General features: G+C 36.6%; 1 protein-coding gene across 3 annotated transcripts in view; it reads left to right on the top strand.

Moving 5' to 3' along the window:
- Gpbp1 (GC-rich promoter binding protein 1) overlaps window positions 1-17207 on the top strand; it is a 77437-nt gene that overhangs the window by 33377 nt on the left and 26853 nt on the right. For 2 of the 3 annotated variants that reach the window (XM_036207048.1, XM_036207049.1), the window contains exons 4-7: window positions 9460-9583; window positions 9714-9937; window positions 14334-14400; window positions 15325-15384. In XM_036207048.1, the coding sequence (XP_036062941.1) occupies window positions 9460-9583; window positions 9714-9937; window positions 14334-14400; window positions 15325-15384 (475 nt within the window). The remainder of the gene's footprint in view (window positions 1-9459; window positions 9584-9713; window positions 9938-14333; window positions 14401-15324; window positions 15385-17207) is intronic. The other variant, XM_036207050.1, reaches the window with a different exon arrangement.

The following is a 17207-nucleotide window of genomic DNA, read 5'->3' as shown; positions in this document are numbered from 1 at the left end:
TTCATTGAAGTACCTTTGTGGGACATACGTACTATGTAGATTTTTTTTGTGTGTTTACATAAATTGTTTTATTGAGTTATCTGAGATTTGTTTTTGTTTTTGAAGACAGGATGGCCGAGGAGATGACCTTAATTTCTCCTGGCCTTCCTTCCACCTCCTGTGTCCTGGGACTATAAACTCGCTTTACTGTGTACAGTTTTTGGCATGCTAGGGATCAGAGATGGTGTTAGGCAGGTACTCTACCAACTGAGGTATACCCCCAGTTCCTAGTTCTAGGAACTACAAAATTTTCCTTGTACATTTCTTTCATGAGCCATTCGATTTTTAATAGTAGTGTTCAGTCTCCAAGAATTTGCGATTTTTAAAGTTGCTTTTATTTTTTCTAGTTTTAGTCTTTTATGGTCAGCTAGAATGTAATCAGTTATTTTGTTTTTTCTTGTATTTGTTAAGACTTGTTTTGTGTCCTACAATATGGTCTCTTTTAGAGAACAGTCTTGCTTGGGCTGCTGAAATGATTGTATTTTTCAGTGTTTAGGAATTCTGCAGAGTCCCTTTTATAAATAGGGAAACAGGTTAGGAGAAGAGAAATAATTTTTTCTAAAGAACTAGAGCTGCATAAGTTACTGTAGATACTTCACTTTAAGATTTGGCTTTTTTTTTTTTTTTTTTTTTTTTTTTTTTTTTTTTTTTTTTTTTTTTTTTTTTTTTGCTCAGGGGTGGTGATGCCATGCCTTTAATCCCAGTACTACTGTGAGGCATATGCTGGTGGATCTTGAGTTCAAGGCCAGCCTGGTTTACAGAGCGAATTCCAGGACAGCCAATTCTCCAGAGATCTGTCTCAAAACAAAACAAAACAAAACAAAAACCCAAAAGATTTGTCCTTTAGGTGGGGTGGTTCTAGAGCTTGAAACTATGATCTTATGCATGCTAAGAAAGTACTCTGTCAGTAATTGACACACCCAGCTCTGTTTGAGTGTTCAGAGAAATATTACACAAAAACTTTTAATGAAATTTGTAAGCTTACAGTCATCTACACAGTCATATCCTAAACATTTTGCCTCAATTTGGAAATGGAACATTACCTATATAGTCAACATGTACTTACTATTTACTTCTTCACAGTCCATTTCCCATCTTTTCTTTTTGTGACCTGTTTGTTTATACTCTTTATTTTTTTTTTAATAAAGGTTTATTTATTTATTATGTACACAGTGTTCTGCCTGCATGTATGCCTGCAGGCCAGAAGAGGGCATCAGATCTCATTATGGATGGTTGAGAGCCACCATGTGGTTGCTGGGAATTGAACTCAGGACCTCTGGGAGAGCAGCCAGTGCTCTTAACTGTTGAACCATCTCTCCAGCCCACTCTTTATTTTTATTTTATTTATTTTTGTCCCGTCCCCCCCACCAAGACAGGATTTCTCTGTGTAGCTTTGTGCCTTTCCTGGGACTCACTTGGTAGCCCAGGCTGGCCTCGAACTCAGAGATCCTCCTGGCTCTGCCTTCCGAGTGCTGGGATAACAGGCGTGCGCCACCACCGCCTGCCCCCAGTATTTATTTTAAATTATATAGCGTACTACATTTTATCCGTTGATGGGCATTTAAACTTGTCTTATTTCTTTTCTTTTGGATATGGCTTTGATACTTAATTTAGGCTGCCTTCAAACTTCCAATTCTCCTGCCTCAGTTTCTCAGTTGCTAGCAGTAAAGATGTATATTACCACAACTGACTTGTTTATAGTTTGTTTGTTCCTATTTTGAATAATGCTATCTAAAACTTAGTGTATGAATTCGTGAAGATATTTGAAAAGTCAGATAGCTTTTTATGTAATGTGTATTGTTACTGTGTTCTCTCTGTTTATCTAAAAAGGTATCTCTTGTAGCCGGGGCTGGCTTTGGTGTGTAGCTGATGATGACCTTGTACGTTCTGAGATCAAAGGAATGCACTGCCACTTGTGTGTGTCTCTTTTAGCCTCTTTCTTTTCTTTTCTTTTCTTTTCTTTTCTTTCCTTTTCTCTTCTCCTTTCCTCTTCTCTTCTCTTCTCTTCTCTTCTCTTCTCTCTCTCTCTCTCTCTCTCTTTCTTTTCTGCTTCGTTGTTTTTGAAGACAGGGTCTCTCTACATCGCCCTGCTTATCCTGTAACTCACTATGTAGGCCAGACTGGCCTCAAACTCACAGAGATCCACCTGCTTCCATCTCCTAAGTGCTGGAACCAAAGGTGTGCACCACCATACTTGGCCTTTTAAGAAAAACAAAACAAAACAAAAACCTGCCCAACTGGCTGGGCAGTGGTGGCACTTGCCTTTAGTTCCAACACTTGGGAGATTAGGCAGAGAGAAGCTGGTGATTCTCTTGAGTTCTAGGACAGACAGGGCTACACAAAGAAACCCTGTCTGGAACCCTCCCTTCCCTGCCCCCCAAAAACAAACAAACAAAAATCCAAACAACAAAAACAAAACAACACTGCCAAACTAGTGTCTAAAGTGACTGTACAGTTTTACATTCCTACTAGTAAAATATAAATAAAGGTAGCAGTGGGAAGTTTTTTTTTTTTTTAAAGAAACTGAAAAATAATTTTTAAAACCCTACAATGTATATGTATACATATGCACAAACATACAGCTGAATTAACATTTTCCATTCCTGCTGTACTTTGTTACCTCTATATATTTGAATTTCCTTTCAGTGTTTTTAAGTTCAAAAAGTGTTTTTCATTGTGTCTTGTAATTTAGATCTGGTTATTCTCTATTTTTGTTAATTTTGAATGGCTTCACCCTCTTTTGGGGGAGGGGTGGAAGCAGGATGCTGGTAATAGAAGCTAAGGTGTTAATAGGTGCTACGTAATGCATTTAGCACAGACAGCCCTTAGTTCTTGCCTTCTTAATTTATCCCCCATTAGAACTCTAAAAAGATGTCCATGGCAGTCCATCCATCTGTGTGTGTGTGTGTGTGTGTGTGTGTGTGTGTGTGTGTATGTGTGTGTATGTGTATGCATGCATGCATGCATGAGTGCAGGTGCTGACAGGCCAGAAGCCTTGGATCCTTGGAGCTTGCACAATAGGCTCTTAAGAATTGTTCATTAAATTCATGTCTTTTGGAATAGCAGTTTATGCGCTTAACCACCAAGCCAGCTTTCAGCTCCTTAATTTTTTAAAGTTTGCATGCAAAGTGTTACTTTTAATGAAATTATTTTTTTTCTGGATTATAGGGTTAGATCACTTAGAAACAGGAATGTAATGGTAGAGTTATGGTTTGGATATGTCTAAATTTAAGAGTGCTCAGTGGATGGATAAAAGCACTTGTTATGCAACCTTCAGTTTAATCCTTGAACTATCATGAAAGTGGAAGGAGAAAACTTTGCCTTAGGAGATTGTGCCCCCCCCCCCCAATAATAATGAATGAAAATGAAAAACAAAAACAAAAACAAAAAACAAACCCAAACTGAGAAATATCAGTGTGTTATCAGTAGAGAATGTTGATCAGAAGTAAGATCTGAAATGGTAAAAGAATCTGGACTATTCAGGTTATTAGATGTGAAGTATGAATGAATGCGTATAGAATCACACAGAGGAAGAGGAAGACGTGAGAGTTGTCCACTCCTTTTGTTTGTTTTTGTTTTTTGTTTTTTCGAGACAGGGTTTCTCTGTAGCTTTGGAGCCTGTCCTGAACTAGCTCTGTAGACCAGGCTGGTCTCAAACTCACAGAGATCCACCTGCCTCTGCCTCCCGAGTGCTGACTCCTTTTTATATATGGCAGAAAACCCCATGTCCAGAAACAAACACAGGAAGACCTTTTCTTACCTGTTTGATTGAGTAATTGAGATAGGGTCTTTGAATCCCTGGCTGACTTTGAACTCTTGATCATCCTGCTTTTTCCCCTCTCAAGTACTGGTATTGCAAATGTGATACTCCACTTTAAAACAACACTTTTTTTTTTTTTTTGAACAGGGTTTCTCTGTGTAGCACTGGCTGTCCTGGAACTAACTCTGTAGACCAGGCTGGCCTTGAACTCAGAGATCCGACTACCTTTGCCTTCTGAGTGCTGGGATTAAAGGTGTGTGCCACCACTACCCAGCAAGACAAGCATTTTTAAAAGGAGGAGACTTTTGCCAGTATTGAATATCATAGAAAGGACAGTAGGTTAAAGATTAGTAGAGGGTCATAGTTCAGCATACAAAATCAATTTGGTTTGAGAAAGGCATTGTGAATTGATTAATTATGGAGTCAGGACAAATATCAAATTGGCATTTGTATTGTGTTAAAAAGTATAAGAGAGACAGAGAAAGGCAGGCAAATCTCTTTGAGTTTGAGGCCAGCCTGGTCTACACACCTATTTTTGAGAGGTGGGGAGGGAGAGAAAGAGAAAGAAAATTGGGGGTAGGAGAGCAAAAGAAAAGGGGGGGTAGGGTAACAGAAGAGACAGCAAGTTGTTTGGACAAGGAAAATCATAGGGAAGTGGCTGAGATTGGAGTTTACTACCATGTTGCGTATGAAGGTTCCAGAGATTGGAGGCCCTATTGATTACTGTCCATCCGTCTCTCTCCGCCCCGACAGGAATTATTTTCATGACTATAGCTTTATTATAATAACCAAAATTCATTGATTGTTTAATTGTGTATTTAAGATCAAGAAACAAGGTCGAATTATGATGTATATTAATGCCTATAATTTGGTTTCATTTTCTGCCTAAATTTCTAGCAATTTCTCTAAGTCCCCCTTTTTATGTTCAGATATGTGTGGTCACAATAATAACTGATAACAATTTGTTTTTAGAATCTTAGTGAATATTGAAGCCACACAAAAAGTCATCATAATGTTGATCTAGGGATACCAAATAATAGAAAAAAAATTTCTCTGAAAGAAAGTAGGTAGAGAGTAATGTTATTTTAAATTCTTTCAGGTTTTTAGTTCTATAATATTTACATATGAGTCCATGTACTCTTCAAATTTGGAATAATATGAATATTTATTTGTATTTTCTTACACACTAATAATTAGAAATTGGCCACGTACATTTTCCAAACTAGTTTGCTATGCTAAAGCATTGTTAAATTGGGTGGAGTCTGTTACCACCTAACTTCATTGTGTTTGCAAGTAACTTTAGCCTGTAAAGAGTGTTGCTGTTAAGTAAAAGATGGTTTGTATTGTATACCTATTTCCAGATTAGCACTTTCACTTTACGATAAAACATGATCACATTACAAACCTTGTCTGTAACCAGTAAAATACCGGGTTCTTTTGACACTTCAAACTTTGAGTATTTAGCCCAGTTCTTTAATGGAAGTAGGAATCTAGAAGTAAGGACAGTAAAAGAAGAGAGGAGAGAGAGAGGGCTTGTCAGAATTTTCCAGTTCCCTTCTTATTACCTGATAGATGTCAAGCAGATTTGGTTGGTCATGCAGTTAATACCTCCACTCTCTAAACTAATAGCTATTTACTTGTAGATTAGTCTCTTGTTTGCATTAATTGTAAAAATATTTGATTGTGTTACTTCAATATGGCAACTGGCCAATTTTGTAGGCATGTATTATCTGTGTATACGCTTACTAGCCTTTACTTTGTATCACTAAATTTTGTCTTTTCACTTGATGCACAAAACTATTATTGTATTCCTCTCCTTTATTGTGGTTTATGGTTTGTGGGAATCATCCCCTGGTGGCAGCAGGAGTTGGAGACAGGCTGATAACAGTACATGGACAGACAGGAAGCAGAGCGTGAACAGAGAGTAGGGTTCTGCTGTGAAGTCTAAAGTGGGTTGTGCCTCCTTCCCTCTTCCAGCAAGGCTTACCTCCCTAAGGTTCCATAACTTTCCAAACAGTGCCACCAACTGGCGATTTAAGTGTTCAAACACATTCCATTCTGAATCTGGCACAGGCCCTTAGCCATCTCATGATGCAAAATGCATTTGTTTCACTTTCCAGAGTTTTCATAATCTATCACAGTCCTAACACTATTCAGAAATCCACTGTCTCTTCTGAAATTCAAGGTAATCTCCCCTTAAATTAAATAAGTTTCATACTTCAGTATATAATAGCACAGAGTAAACATTGCCATTTATAGGCATACCAAGTGAAAAATCAGACCAAAGCTAGTCCCAAACCATAAGGGCAATCCTGGAACTCTTCGCAGCATCTGGGACTTAGGGACACATCTGGACTCTAAAGGGACTAGGTATTTCTAGTCTATTTCTAAGAATACCTTTGCTTACTTTTCCGTGTTAGGGTATCATTATTTGTATTGTTTCCTAAAGCTTATTGTATCTCCCAGTTCATGGATTTTCCATCTTCTTTTTAAGGAGGCCCTTCCTCTTCAGGTCAGCTTGGTCAGCTAGGCTTCTAGGCCCATTAAGGGTACACACTGAGACCTTGTCTCAAAAAGAAAGAAAGAACGGGCACTACTATACCTCCCCCTACCTCCATTTTCTGATGACACATAAATCCCTTTACTAAATAAATTTTTGTAATGGTTGGGAATTTTGATTATGATTATATCATTCACATATATATGTAGTTAGAGTTTTCTTGCCTGGCCCAGTCAGGACAAATCTCTCTTACCCACCAGTCCCACAGTCGCTCAGACCCAACCAAGAAAGCACACAGAAACTTACATTGCTTACAAACTGTATGGCTGTGGCAGGCTTCTTGTTATCTGCTTTTTCTATCTTAAATTAACCCATTTCTGTTAGTCTATACTTTGCCACATGCCTTGTGGCTTACCAGTGTCTTTACATGTTGCTTCTCATGGCGGCGGCTGGCGGTCTCTCTCCCCAGCCTTCTACTTCCCAGAATTCTCTTCTCTCTTGTCCCACCTATACTTCCTGCCTGGCCACTGGCCAATCAGCATTTTATTTGTACAGAGCGATATCCACAGCACTTCCCCTTTTCTTTTTTGTTAAAAAAGGAAGGTTAACTTTCACATAGTAAAATTACAGATAACAATTATCAAGCAAGAATTACAGTTACAATATTAAAGAAGATATCCTATCTATCTTATATTTGTGAGTCTAAGGTTTTATATCTAACTTATCTTGTATCATAACTGAGGAAATTATAACTATCTAGTCTTCAACCACATCAAAGACCTCAGAAGGATATAATATTACCTGAAAACCGGGAGAAGGATGTAAGCATTTTTCAGGAGTCTTGCAAGAGTAGACAGAGACAGCTGGCAGCCTGGACAGTCACCTAATGTTCCTTTGTAAAGTTGGGGCATCTGTCTTCAGCCCACAGGTCTAGAGTCTCTCGGTCACTTTTCTCAGTGTCCTGTAGAATGTCTGGCAGTTTCCTCTGCGAAGCAGGAACCTGAAGGACCATTTTGTCAAACAAAGTTCAGTGGTCACCTTTGTATGGGTCCTGCATGTCCAGTTGATCAAGCAGTCCAAGCAAGAATAGTTTCTTGCCCAAATGGCTATTTTTGCAAAGGTGAAGATAAGATATAAAGTGTCTTCAATGCCCATCGTTGTCTCTGAAGTAAATCGGTGTTGCCAGGAGCAGACATGTCTAACTGTCCAGAAAGTCTAAATTTTAAAAATATTTTAAATGCCGTATTCTGAAGGTCTTTGAAGTATTTGAAGATTACCTATCTATCTGAAATATCTCTATGTATACCCAGAAGACTTAACTAACATGGCTATGAGTATGATTATCACAGATGATTAATCTATTTTTAATTATCCATTACAATTTTAAATGAGCTATACAAACATAATACCTTAAACACAAGTAGAAATATATACATAGTATAACAAAATTAACTTTAAGTTTGTATCAATAGACTAAAATCTATACCAATGTAAAACATTTTAAACAAGTTGTTGCTCTTTAGAAGTAAGTTCCTTAATCTACCCTTTTATCCTATTATATCTATATCATATCCCCTCTTTTTCTTTAGAAAGAGATCACATTTATAATCAACCTGTTTTAAAGAAAAATATTGTTTTTTGTCTGTCCCACACCAGAGGGCTCTTCTGATTTGGGACATAAGAATCTCTTAACCTTTCCTTTTAGCAATATGTCTGGGTTTAGAGAAGGAGTGAGCCAATTCCATCTCCAAAGCCAGCTTGATAATTTTGGGAATGTGGGCGTAGTTTGTCTTACTACTTCCTGCTGGAGGGGGGCGCTGTATCTTATGGGGACACAAAGAAAATTTTAGGATTATGGAGTAGTCCATTAGGGTGAACCTCTGAGCCAGTTGTCTTGAAACCATTCTGGATGTTGGATCATCTGGGCCATGGTGTCATCGGAGACCTTTCAGGTGGTCTTGGCTGATGAAGCCTGATGTATCTTAATGTGGAACAAATCCATAGCCTCTGGCTTTCTGTGAAAACAAAAGCAGAGACTCTTTTCCAAAGCAACATATCCTTATATCCAAATTTTGAAGTCAAGTTACCTTTAAAATTTACATATTTGTTTAACTCAACAGCTTTTACGATCAAATCTTTTTCTGCAGTTAAAAATCCCAAAGACAACATAAACCAGATTCTCTGTGTAATATCCATCTTTGTAAGACTGAAACGCCGCTGTGGCTGCTGACTCCGCCCACCTCAGCTTCCCAACATGGCGGCGGTACAGTTTGCCAGTGTCTTTACATGTTGCTTCTCATGGCGGCGGCTGGCAGTGTCTCTCTCCCCAGCCTTCTACTTCCCAGAATTCTCTTCTCTCTTGTCCCACCTATACTTCCTGCCTGGCCACTGGCCAATCAGCATTTTATTTGTACAGAGCGATATCCACAGCATATATACATTAAATAACCATTATAAATAGCTTGTACTTTGTAGTCTTAATTTTTGAAATAGTTACTCTGTATTCTTTTCCTCTTTTTTACTTTTTGTATTTAACTATTTTATGAAGTCTAAGGAACTTAAAAATGTTTCACACTTGACAATTTTTCTTGATGTAGAAAAAAAGAATAAAAATGTTGGCCAGACAGTGGTGGCACACACATGTAATCCCAGCACTCAGGAGGCAGAGGCAGGTGGATCTCTGTGAGTTCGAGGCCAGCCTGGTCTACAAAGCAAGTTCCAGGAAAGGCTCCAAAGCTACAGAGAAACCCTGTGTTGGAAAAAACCAAACCAAACCAAACCAAAAAAAAAACAAAACGAAACAAAACAAAAGAATGAAAATATTTACATTAAATAGAATGTAGTACAGAATTTTATATAATTTTATATGTTGTTAAAATGCATCATGTTTTTACTTGTTTGTCTTGGGGTATTTTATTGCTACTATTGCTTACTATTGGAAAAGTAGGTGTAGTTCTTGAATTCTTTCAGAAAAGTTTGCTTTTTTTGGTAAAGCAGAAGGAAAAAGAATAACAGTATGATTAACTTCATACATATTTTAATAGCTTGGAAATAACTGCATGTATTCTTAACCATTTAAACTCCTAGAAATAAGTTGATTTGCTACTGGTTTAAAGTTAAATTTAGGCTTAATAAATGTATTTATTTTAATTTATTTCAGTCATCATTGAATTTTGAGAAGCATTCTGAAAGTTTTTCATGGACAGAAAATCGTTATGATGTGAGTCGTCGACGACACAACTCTTCAGATGGCTTTGATTCTGGCATTGGACGTCCTAACGGAGGTAAAATTTGCTAAGGAATGATAGACTTCATGATTTTTTTCATAGTCTTTTTTAGGATGTTTTGATTGCTATTCAGTGACTAAGTATAACTGTCTTTGAATTTATATTACTTTACTGTTATCAAATAAAGGTAATTTTGGGAGGAAAGAAAAAAATGGATGGCGTACGCATGGCAGAAATGGTACAGAAAACATAAATCATCGAGGGGGATACCATGGTGGAAATTCCCGTTCTCGTAGCAGTCTTTTCCATTCTGGAAAAAGCCAAGGACTACATGAAAACAGCATCCCTGACAATGACACTGGGAGGAAAGAAGACAAGAGAGAACGCAGACAGTTTGAGGCTGAGGACTTTGTAAGTTTCTATAATTTTAATACAAATGATGTTTCTGCAAGTGCCATTTCAGTGTCAAGGCACTCGTAGGTTTTTGTCGTCGTTGTTCTTTTTATATTAGTACTGGTAATTTTCTGTAGGGTCATTCTAACAGGTGTTTGTTCAGTTGTGGGTGTTTTGTATTGAGTCAAGGTTTCATGCTTCAGCTCCGGCTGAGTTCAACTCAAGCATGAGTCACTATGCCTAGTTCTGTCTACTTTATTTTAAACTTCATATTTTATAAGGAATCACACGATTTTTTTTATTACCTCTTAATTTTGTGTGTGTGTGTGTGTGTGTGTGTATGTGTGTTAGTTCAGGCCACAGTGTGTTTGTGGAGGTCAAGATTAACCTGGCTTTTTGTTTTATTGAGACTAGGTCTCACTATGTAGCCCTGGACTTTGTGAAACTTGCTATGTAGACCAGGCTGCCAGTTCCAGAGGATTAAAAGAGGGCAAGACTCATCCTGAGTATGGGCTTGGGGAACAAATGGAATAAAAGGAATTACTTCCTTTTTTTGTTTCCTACTCCCATGATTCGAATTTTTCTGTTGCACAATGACTTTCCCTAGTGAATTGAGCTTTCTGAAACCATGCACTAAAATAAATACTTCCTCCTTTCTGTTAATTTTCTAGGGTATTTAGTCATGTCCACTAATATAATAAAAAAGGTAAATACAATACCTTTGCTGTGAAATTAACGAAAGTATATACTGTGCTAAATATTGTTCTTAGTACTAATGTTTTGAGATAGGGTCTCACCATGAGGCTCTTGCTGTCCTAGAACTCACAGTGTAGACCAGACTGGCGTTGAGCTCACAGTGCCTGTCTCTACCTTCCAAGTGCTGAGATAGACACAGCCTCCAGAGGATAAATAACAGCAGGGAGTTGATTTTCTTCTTACAATGTGTGTCCTTTGGGTTTGACAGCAGGCACCTTAACCTCCTGAGCTATCTCCCCTGGCCACTCTAAAGGGAATTTTTTGGTCACTAACTCTGCTTTAAAACCAGTTTTCTTGGGCTGGAGAGATGCCTCAGAGGTTAAGAGCACTGCTTGCTCTTCCAAAGGTCCTGAGTTCAACTCCCAGCAACCACATGGTGCCTCACAACCATCTGTAATGAGATCTGGTGCCCTTTTCTGGCCTGCAGGGATATACATGCAGACAGAACACTGCATACATAATAAATAAATAAATCTTAAAAAAAAAAAACAACCAAAAACAAAAACCGGTTTCTTTCTTCCTCCCTTCCAACCTCTTCCAGAACATTTTGGCATATTTATGTTGTTTTCATTTCTTATGAAAATTGAATGCTTCTCCTTAGAACTAGAAGCCCCATGAGTTTAGTGGTTTATTTACAAGTGCCTCATAATCTCTTATTTGCACATGTACACACACAAACACACAGACACACACAGACACACATACACAGACACACACAAGCAACCACTCATGCACGCGTGGTCTTGAAAATGTATTTTACTAATTGATCAATTGAGTTTTACTATGCTGCCCAGGCTTGTCTGGAACTCCTGGGCTTATGTGATCCTCTTGGGTAAATGAAAGCAGAGTTTTCATCTTTTCTTGTTCCTTAAACTCAGTATGCCTTCTTTAAACACGGTGCTTCTTAAGTTACAGAAAGGTGACCCAGTAAGCAGTTTTACTTTGGGTTTTGTTGTTGTGTTGTTTGTTTTGAGTTAAGATCTTGTGTAGCCTATGTTGGTCCCAGGCTTACTCTGGCTGAGGATAGTCTTAACTTCTGATGCTTTTTCTTCACTTCCCAAGTACTGGGTTTACATAGGTGTACACTGTTGTGCTTGGCTCTGATTCATTCCTGATAATTTAAAATTCATATGTTGTTTAAGTAGAGAGAACCAGTACTTTTATTATTATTACTGTTTCTTGGTATGTATTTGAGTGGTTGTATTAGTATGTTGCTGTTGATGGCATGCAGGATATATAGATTAATATGACAGGCAGAATCTGTGTTCTCATGGAGCTGTTCCTAGTGGGAAGACTCAACATCAAATGAGAAAATAACTTGTGAACTGCTGAGAATTTTAAGAGGAAGTGACTGAGTAGATACTTTGGTAAGGGAAGTCAAGAGAGGCTTCTTTGCAACATTGAGTCTGGGACTTAACTGACCAAAAGGAACACGGCTTGTTGCACTAAGAAACTGGGAATGTGTGTAGCTCAGAGCTCTGGGTTCAATCCCCATTACCACAAAAACTCAAGACAAAACCTGGGAGGAAGAAAGGATAAGTTTTAGTGTAAAAAGATTTTAGTTTCTAAGTTATTCCAGTGGAGGACTGGTGAGAAAAAACAGTGATGCTTTGTTTGGAGCTTTGATAACCAAAGATAAGGTATTTGGTTATCTTTTGGCCTTATTTCAGGTAGCTCTAGGAAAGGATTTGACAGATTGGATTTAGGGCAGGGGAGTGGTTAGGGGAAATGATTTGTTTTAGATATTATCCAGTAACATTGGACATTTCTGTACCTTACCATTTGAGTGGTCTGTTTTTTTCCTCTAGATAATCACCAGATAATTTAACTTACATCATCAAACTGGGGATAATAGTGCATTAAACAATGTAGTGAATTAACTACATAGTAAGCACATTGTAAGCTCTTTTAAAAATATTTTTATTTGTAGGATTATAATATATCATTTTCCTTTTCTCATCCTCTTTTTCAAATACATGGCCTTTTTGTTATGTATGCATGAGACGGGGAGGAGGGAGGGAAGAGGGTTCCTAAATATCAGATACATCCTGTTCAATCCATATGTTACCTGTACATTTTATCCATTATTCAATGGTCAGCACTGAGCATATACATAGTAAGCGCATAATAAAAACTAATGGCTGCCTGAAGTGATGACAGAGATGGACTGATCTCTGTGAGTTTGAGGCCAGCCAAGGATACAGAGTGAGACCCTATTTCATCCCCCCCCCCAAAAAAAACCCACCCCATCATAATTGCTGCTATTTTATTGTCCCTTACCTCCAGACCTAAGATAGTGATAATCAGTTATTGTAACTTTTTCGACCTGGAGTATAGAAGTAGTACACACACACACACACACACACACACACACACACACACACACACACAAATGCATATGTATATAAGTACAGTTTACAATAGTATATTTAATACTGTCATATAATTAAGAAAAGCATATATAGCCACCAAATAAACTTAATTCTATTTAGTTCTTTTCTGTGAAGAAATCACTTATACTGGTAAACATATGTTTTTATGGGGCTTTATAGTAATGTTAGTTCCATGCTAGTAATAATTAATTTCTGTACATAAAGAATTTGTACTTAGATTCATTTTATTCATTATAAGTATTAAGTGTCTTCCTTAAAGCAGACTATGTTGCCAGGTAATATGAAAAGTAACCTGGTATACTGTGAAATTACTCTAAATAAACTGTTAAGTGTTAGGATTCTAGAGTCTAAACATTTACCAAGATTCGCTTTAGAGTACCATTAATGCTCATATCTCTTTTGAATAATCCTAAGCACCCTTTGAAATAAATTTCATACTTTGCTTTGGGAATGTCTATGTTGGTTTCTGTTTCTCTTTTGAGACCGGGTTTATCTATGCAAGTTATAGAAAAAAGTTGACTAGCATACAGTCCTATTTAGTTCTTTCTGTTGTTTCTTTGAGACGGCTCTCATGTAGCCCAGTCTGTCCTCACTCATTATGTACTCAGGATGGCGTTCTGAATTCTCTTGCCTCATCCTCCCAAGTGCTGAGAATGAGTGTGTTAACAGAAACACTCCATTGATACAACACATAATAGAATTGTGAAGAGTGTAATTTTCATCTCTTTGGTCATCACTGTGTACTGCAGAAAACATTATACTTCTGACTGGGGTTTTCCCATTTGCTGCTGTCTTCCTCTTCTTTGAACTACTTGACAAAAGCCATTGTTTCCTATCCTTTCTAAGTAGCAGCTACTATAGGGGCCAGTAGACACCTTGGCTCTGTGGGGTTTTGGCTTTTGATAGGTAGTGTCAATCTTTTAACTCAGGGCCTGGCACGTGTTGGACCAACATTTTGCCCTTGTGCTACATCCTCACCCTGTGTCTGTGTTCTCTACTTTAATCCAGATAGTCTTCAGGTAGTAAGGTGAAGGTAAAGATTCTCTTTGTCTCAAATTAGCAGTGAGAATAAACAGACATTTTGATGGTTAGCAGAGAAAATTGAAAGCAAAGTTTATGGAGAATTAGTATTATAACTAAGAAGAGCTGATGGAACCATGTTCCTCAGTTATAAAAGATGTGCAACCATGTGATTGTTTTAAGGACCTTTGCTATGTGAAACACTTAAATGCCTTGTTACATTTTTAAATTTAATTTTCTTTCAGCCATCTTTAAATCCTGAATATGAGAGAGAACCAAATCAGAATAAATCTTTAGCTGCGGGTGTATGGGGTAAGTAATTTTTTACCTATTTTTTTGAGGGACAGAATATATTGTATTTGTAGGTTGCCTTTTTAAAAAGTATAAAATAGGATACTCTTTAATAACTGCATCTGATTTGCTAAGATACAGAAGTAATACCTTTTAAAGAAAGGAATTTGGGTATAAATTTTATTTGAGATACTTAATTTACACATGCTAGTGACATTCAGTATTTGATCTTTTTTGAGAATGATTCCAGGTTAATGCAGTTTTGAGAGCAGTCTTGATAATCTCAAATAATTCAATATATAGTTTAAATTTTAGTTTTTTTATCATTGAAATTTGTCTAAGTGGGAAAATAAGTACTTCTAGTTAATGTGTGTAGACTATTAAACTAATTGTATAGATTTTCCTTTGATTAGCCCATATTTGAAATTTGATTTTTAAGCTTACTGAGTTTCTGGTAAATAACTCCCTTTAAAACTGCTGAGTTGAATTTGATAAGATCTTACAGAAGAAACTGCACTCATAGTACAAATTAGAAAGTTTTTAAAAGATTCAAGTGAAGTTTAAAATAATGGAAAATTCATAAGATTTCTGAAAAATAAACTTGAATTGGTACCAAATTAAAAATGTTATCCTTTTAAAACACATGTTCATTTGTAATTTTTTAATTGAAAACCAACAGCCTACTAAAACTAAAGGATTGTGGCTTATGGTAGCATGCTAGTCCTAATGATAATGGCATTATTTTAAACTTTGCCACTTCCTGTGCTGGTCTTAATTGTATTTATGGAGTGAAACTGGGGAATTATTTTGTTTTCTTTTGATCTCCCTTTTTATTTAATGGCTTTTGAGGGTGGGGGAGGGGGTGGTCAGACCTTTTTGTTAGAACCATGTGAATGGCATTGTTTTTTCTGTATTGCAAATTAGTATTTCTACCACTCTCCCCAGGCCTACACGCCCAGACACACACATACCCAACCAAAAAAATCTCCCAAGCTCCTCTCTTAGGTATGTTTCCTTATTATTCAGTTTTTCTGGGAACAACTGATTGCATAAGAATATAGAATCTCCTGAAAAGTGTTAAATAGAATCTCTAAGAAATTAGGGATAATTTGGATTCTAGTGGAATGGAAGTAAAATTTAAAAGTCAAGAATGTCAGCATTTGTCATACAAACTATAAGATATACTAATGTGGTATGGTCCTTGGTTGACTTAATCTTAGAAATGATTTAAAGACAAAGACAGTTATGAAAACTAGACTAAAATGTATTAATATAAAGATTTTGGTTCTGCTGTTTTCAGAGTTGATTTAAGGATTTTGAATACTAGTTGAAAATATATTTAAATGGGAGGTAAATTATTTGTTTAGGTAAAGTAAGATATGTGTCTGCATTAAAAACAAAACAAAAGGTTAATTGTGGAATGGTTAATTGTTAAATTCAAGTACTTCCCATAGAAATACAATGAAACTGTTCATTGTATCACACTTCACTATTCCTTTCTTATTTTACCCCCTGGGTTCCCAAGTATGCTTTTCCTCATAGCAACATTTAGAATAGCTATCTATGTTCCCGAGGAAGATGAGAGGATTTTAGCAAAGACTTCAGTAGAACTTTTCTAGTGATACTTCCAGGTAAGCAAACATTTACTAACAAAAATTTAGTATGTAAAACAAGAAAAATTTGTTTCCCAGACTATGACTTTGTCACTCTACATGAGCCTATTTGTAACATAATACTCCAACTTAAGAAAATGGCTTAAGAGAAATTAATTAAGCCACTTAAAATAAAGTCATTACTTAAGTTTATTTTTACTTAGGATTTAGCTGGCTTTATTGGTAACACCTTTTACCAACCTCTATATACCTAGGACTTCAATACTATTTTTGTCTTAACCAGGATCACTCACAGCTGTTTGGTACAAAAGATTAATGACTATTAAGAAATCTCTGTGTTTTTAATAACATAATGCTAAAATAGCATTTTAGGATACTTGGCTGTGAGTAACTGAGAATTTTAAAATAATTATGTTTTTTAATTTGGAGGTTGAGGAAAAAGAGAAGGAAAGATGAGTGTTTATGTATGTGTAAGAAATCAAGGACACAGTGGCTATCGATAGACTTGGAAATTTTCAGAAGTACTAATAGACTGTGCTCTATGCATACCACCATGATTGTTGTAACAGTCAGTGTTAAGATATGAAGTTATTCAAGAATAATGTTTTAATTACTGTAGTTTTCTGGTCAGCATTTATATTTGTGTGTATTTGATGATACGATAACCTTCTGGGTTTTGCTCATAGCTGATAGAGTACTTTTTAGTATAAGGTACATTATTAAGATATTTTTGTTTACCTTCTAAACCAGAGCAAAGTGACCAATCCCCCACTATTAACCTCCTTCCCCAAATTTTTGTTAGCTAGAGAACTGTACCTTCGCTAGCTTGAACCGTACAGGTTGAGAAATGAAATTAACACTAAATGAAGTATAATGTATTGAAAACCTGTAAAGTCTTTGAGAAACTAGATTAAGAGTATTGTGATAGATTGTTTTGTTTGAGTATTGATTGAAATACATTTATTTACTATCTGTCTTGTGTAAAAACAGTAAGAAAAAAATTAGCATCATAAGGGGAAGGCAGCACTTTTTAAGACTGAGTTGGATAAATTAATGGAGTATGAGTAGACAGCTTGAGGAAAATCTTCAGTCAGGAACATGACTTGCTTAGGTGGGTGTGGTGGTACACACTTATAATCCTAATACTCAGGAAGCACAGATAGAAAGAGGTTTTCTGCTTTGGCTCTGACCTCGTGGGTGGTTTTTAACTCTACA

The sequence above is a fragment of the Onychomys torridus genome, chromosome 15 (assembly GCF_903995425.1).
Source record: "Onychomys torridus chromosome 15, mOncTor1.1, whole genome shotgun sequence".
In the NCBI taxonomy this organism is placed as follows: Eukaryota; Metazoa; Chordata; class Mammalia; order Rodentia; family Cricetidae; genus Onychomys; species Onychomys torridus.
This window is presented reverse-complemented; position numbering and strand designations above follow the sequence as displayed.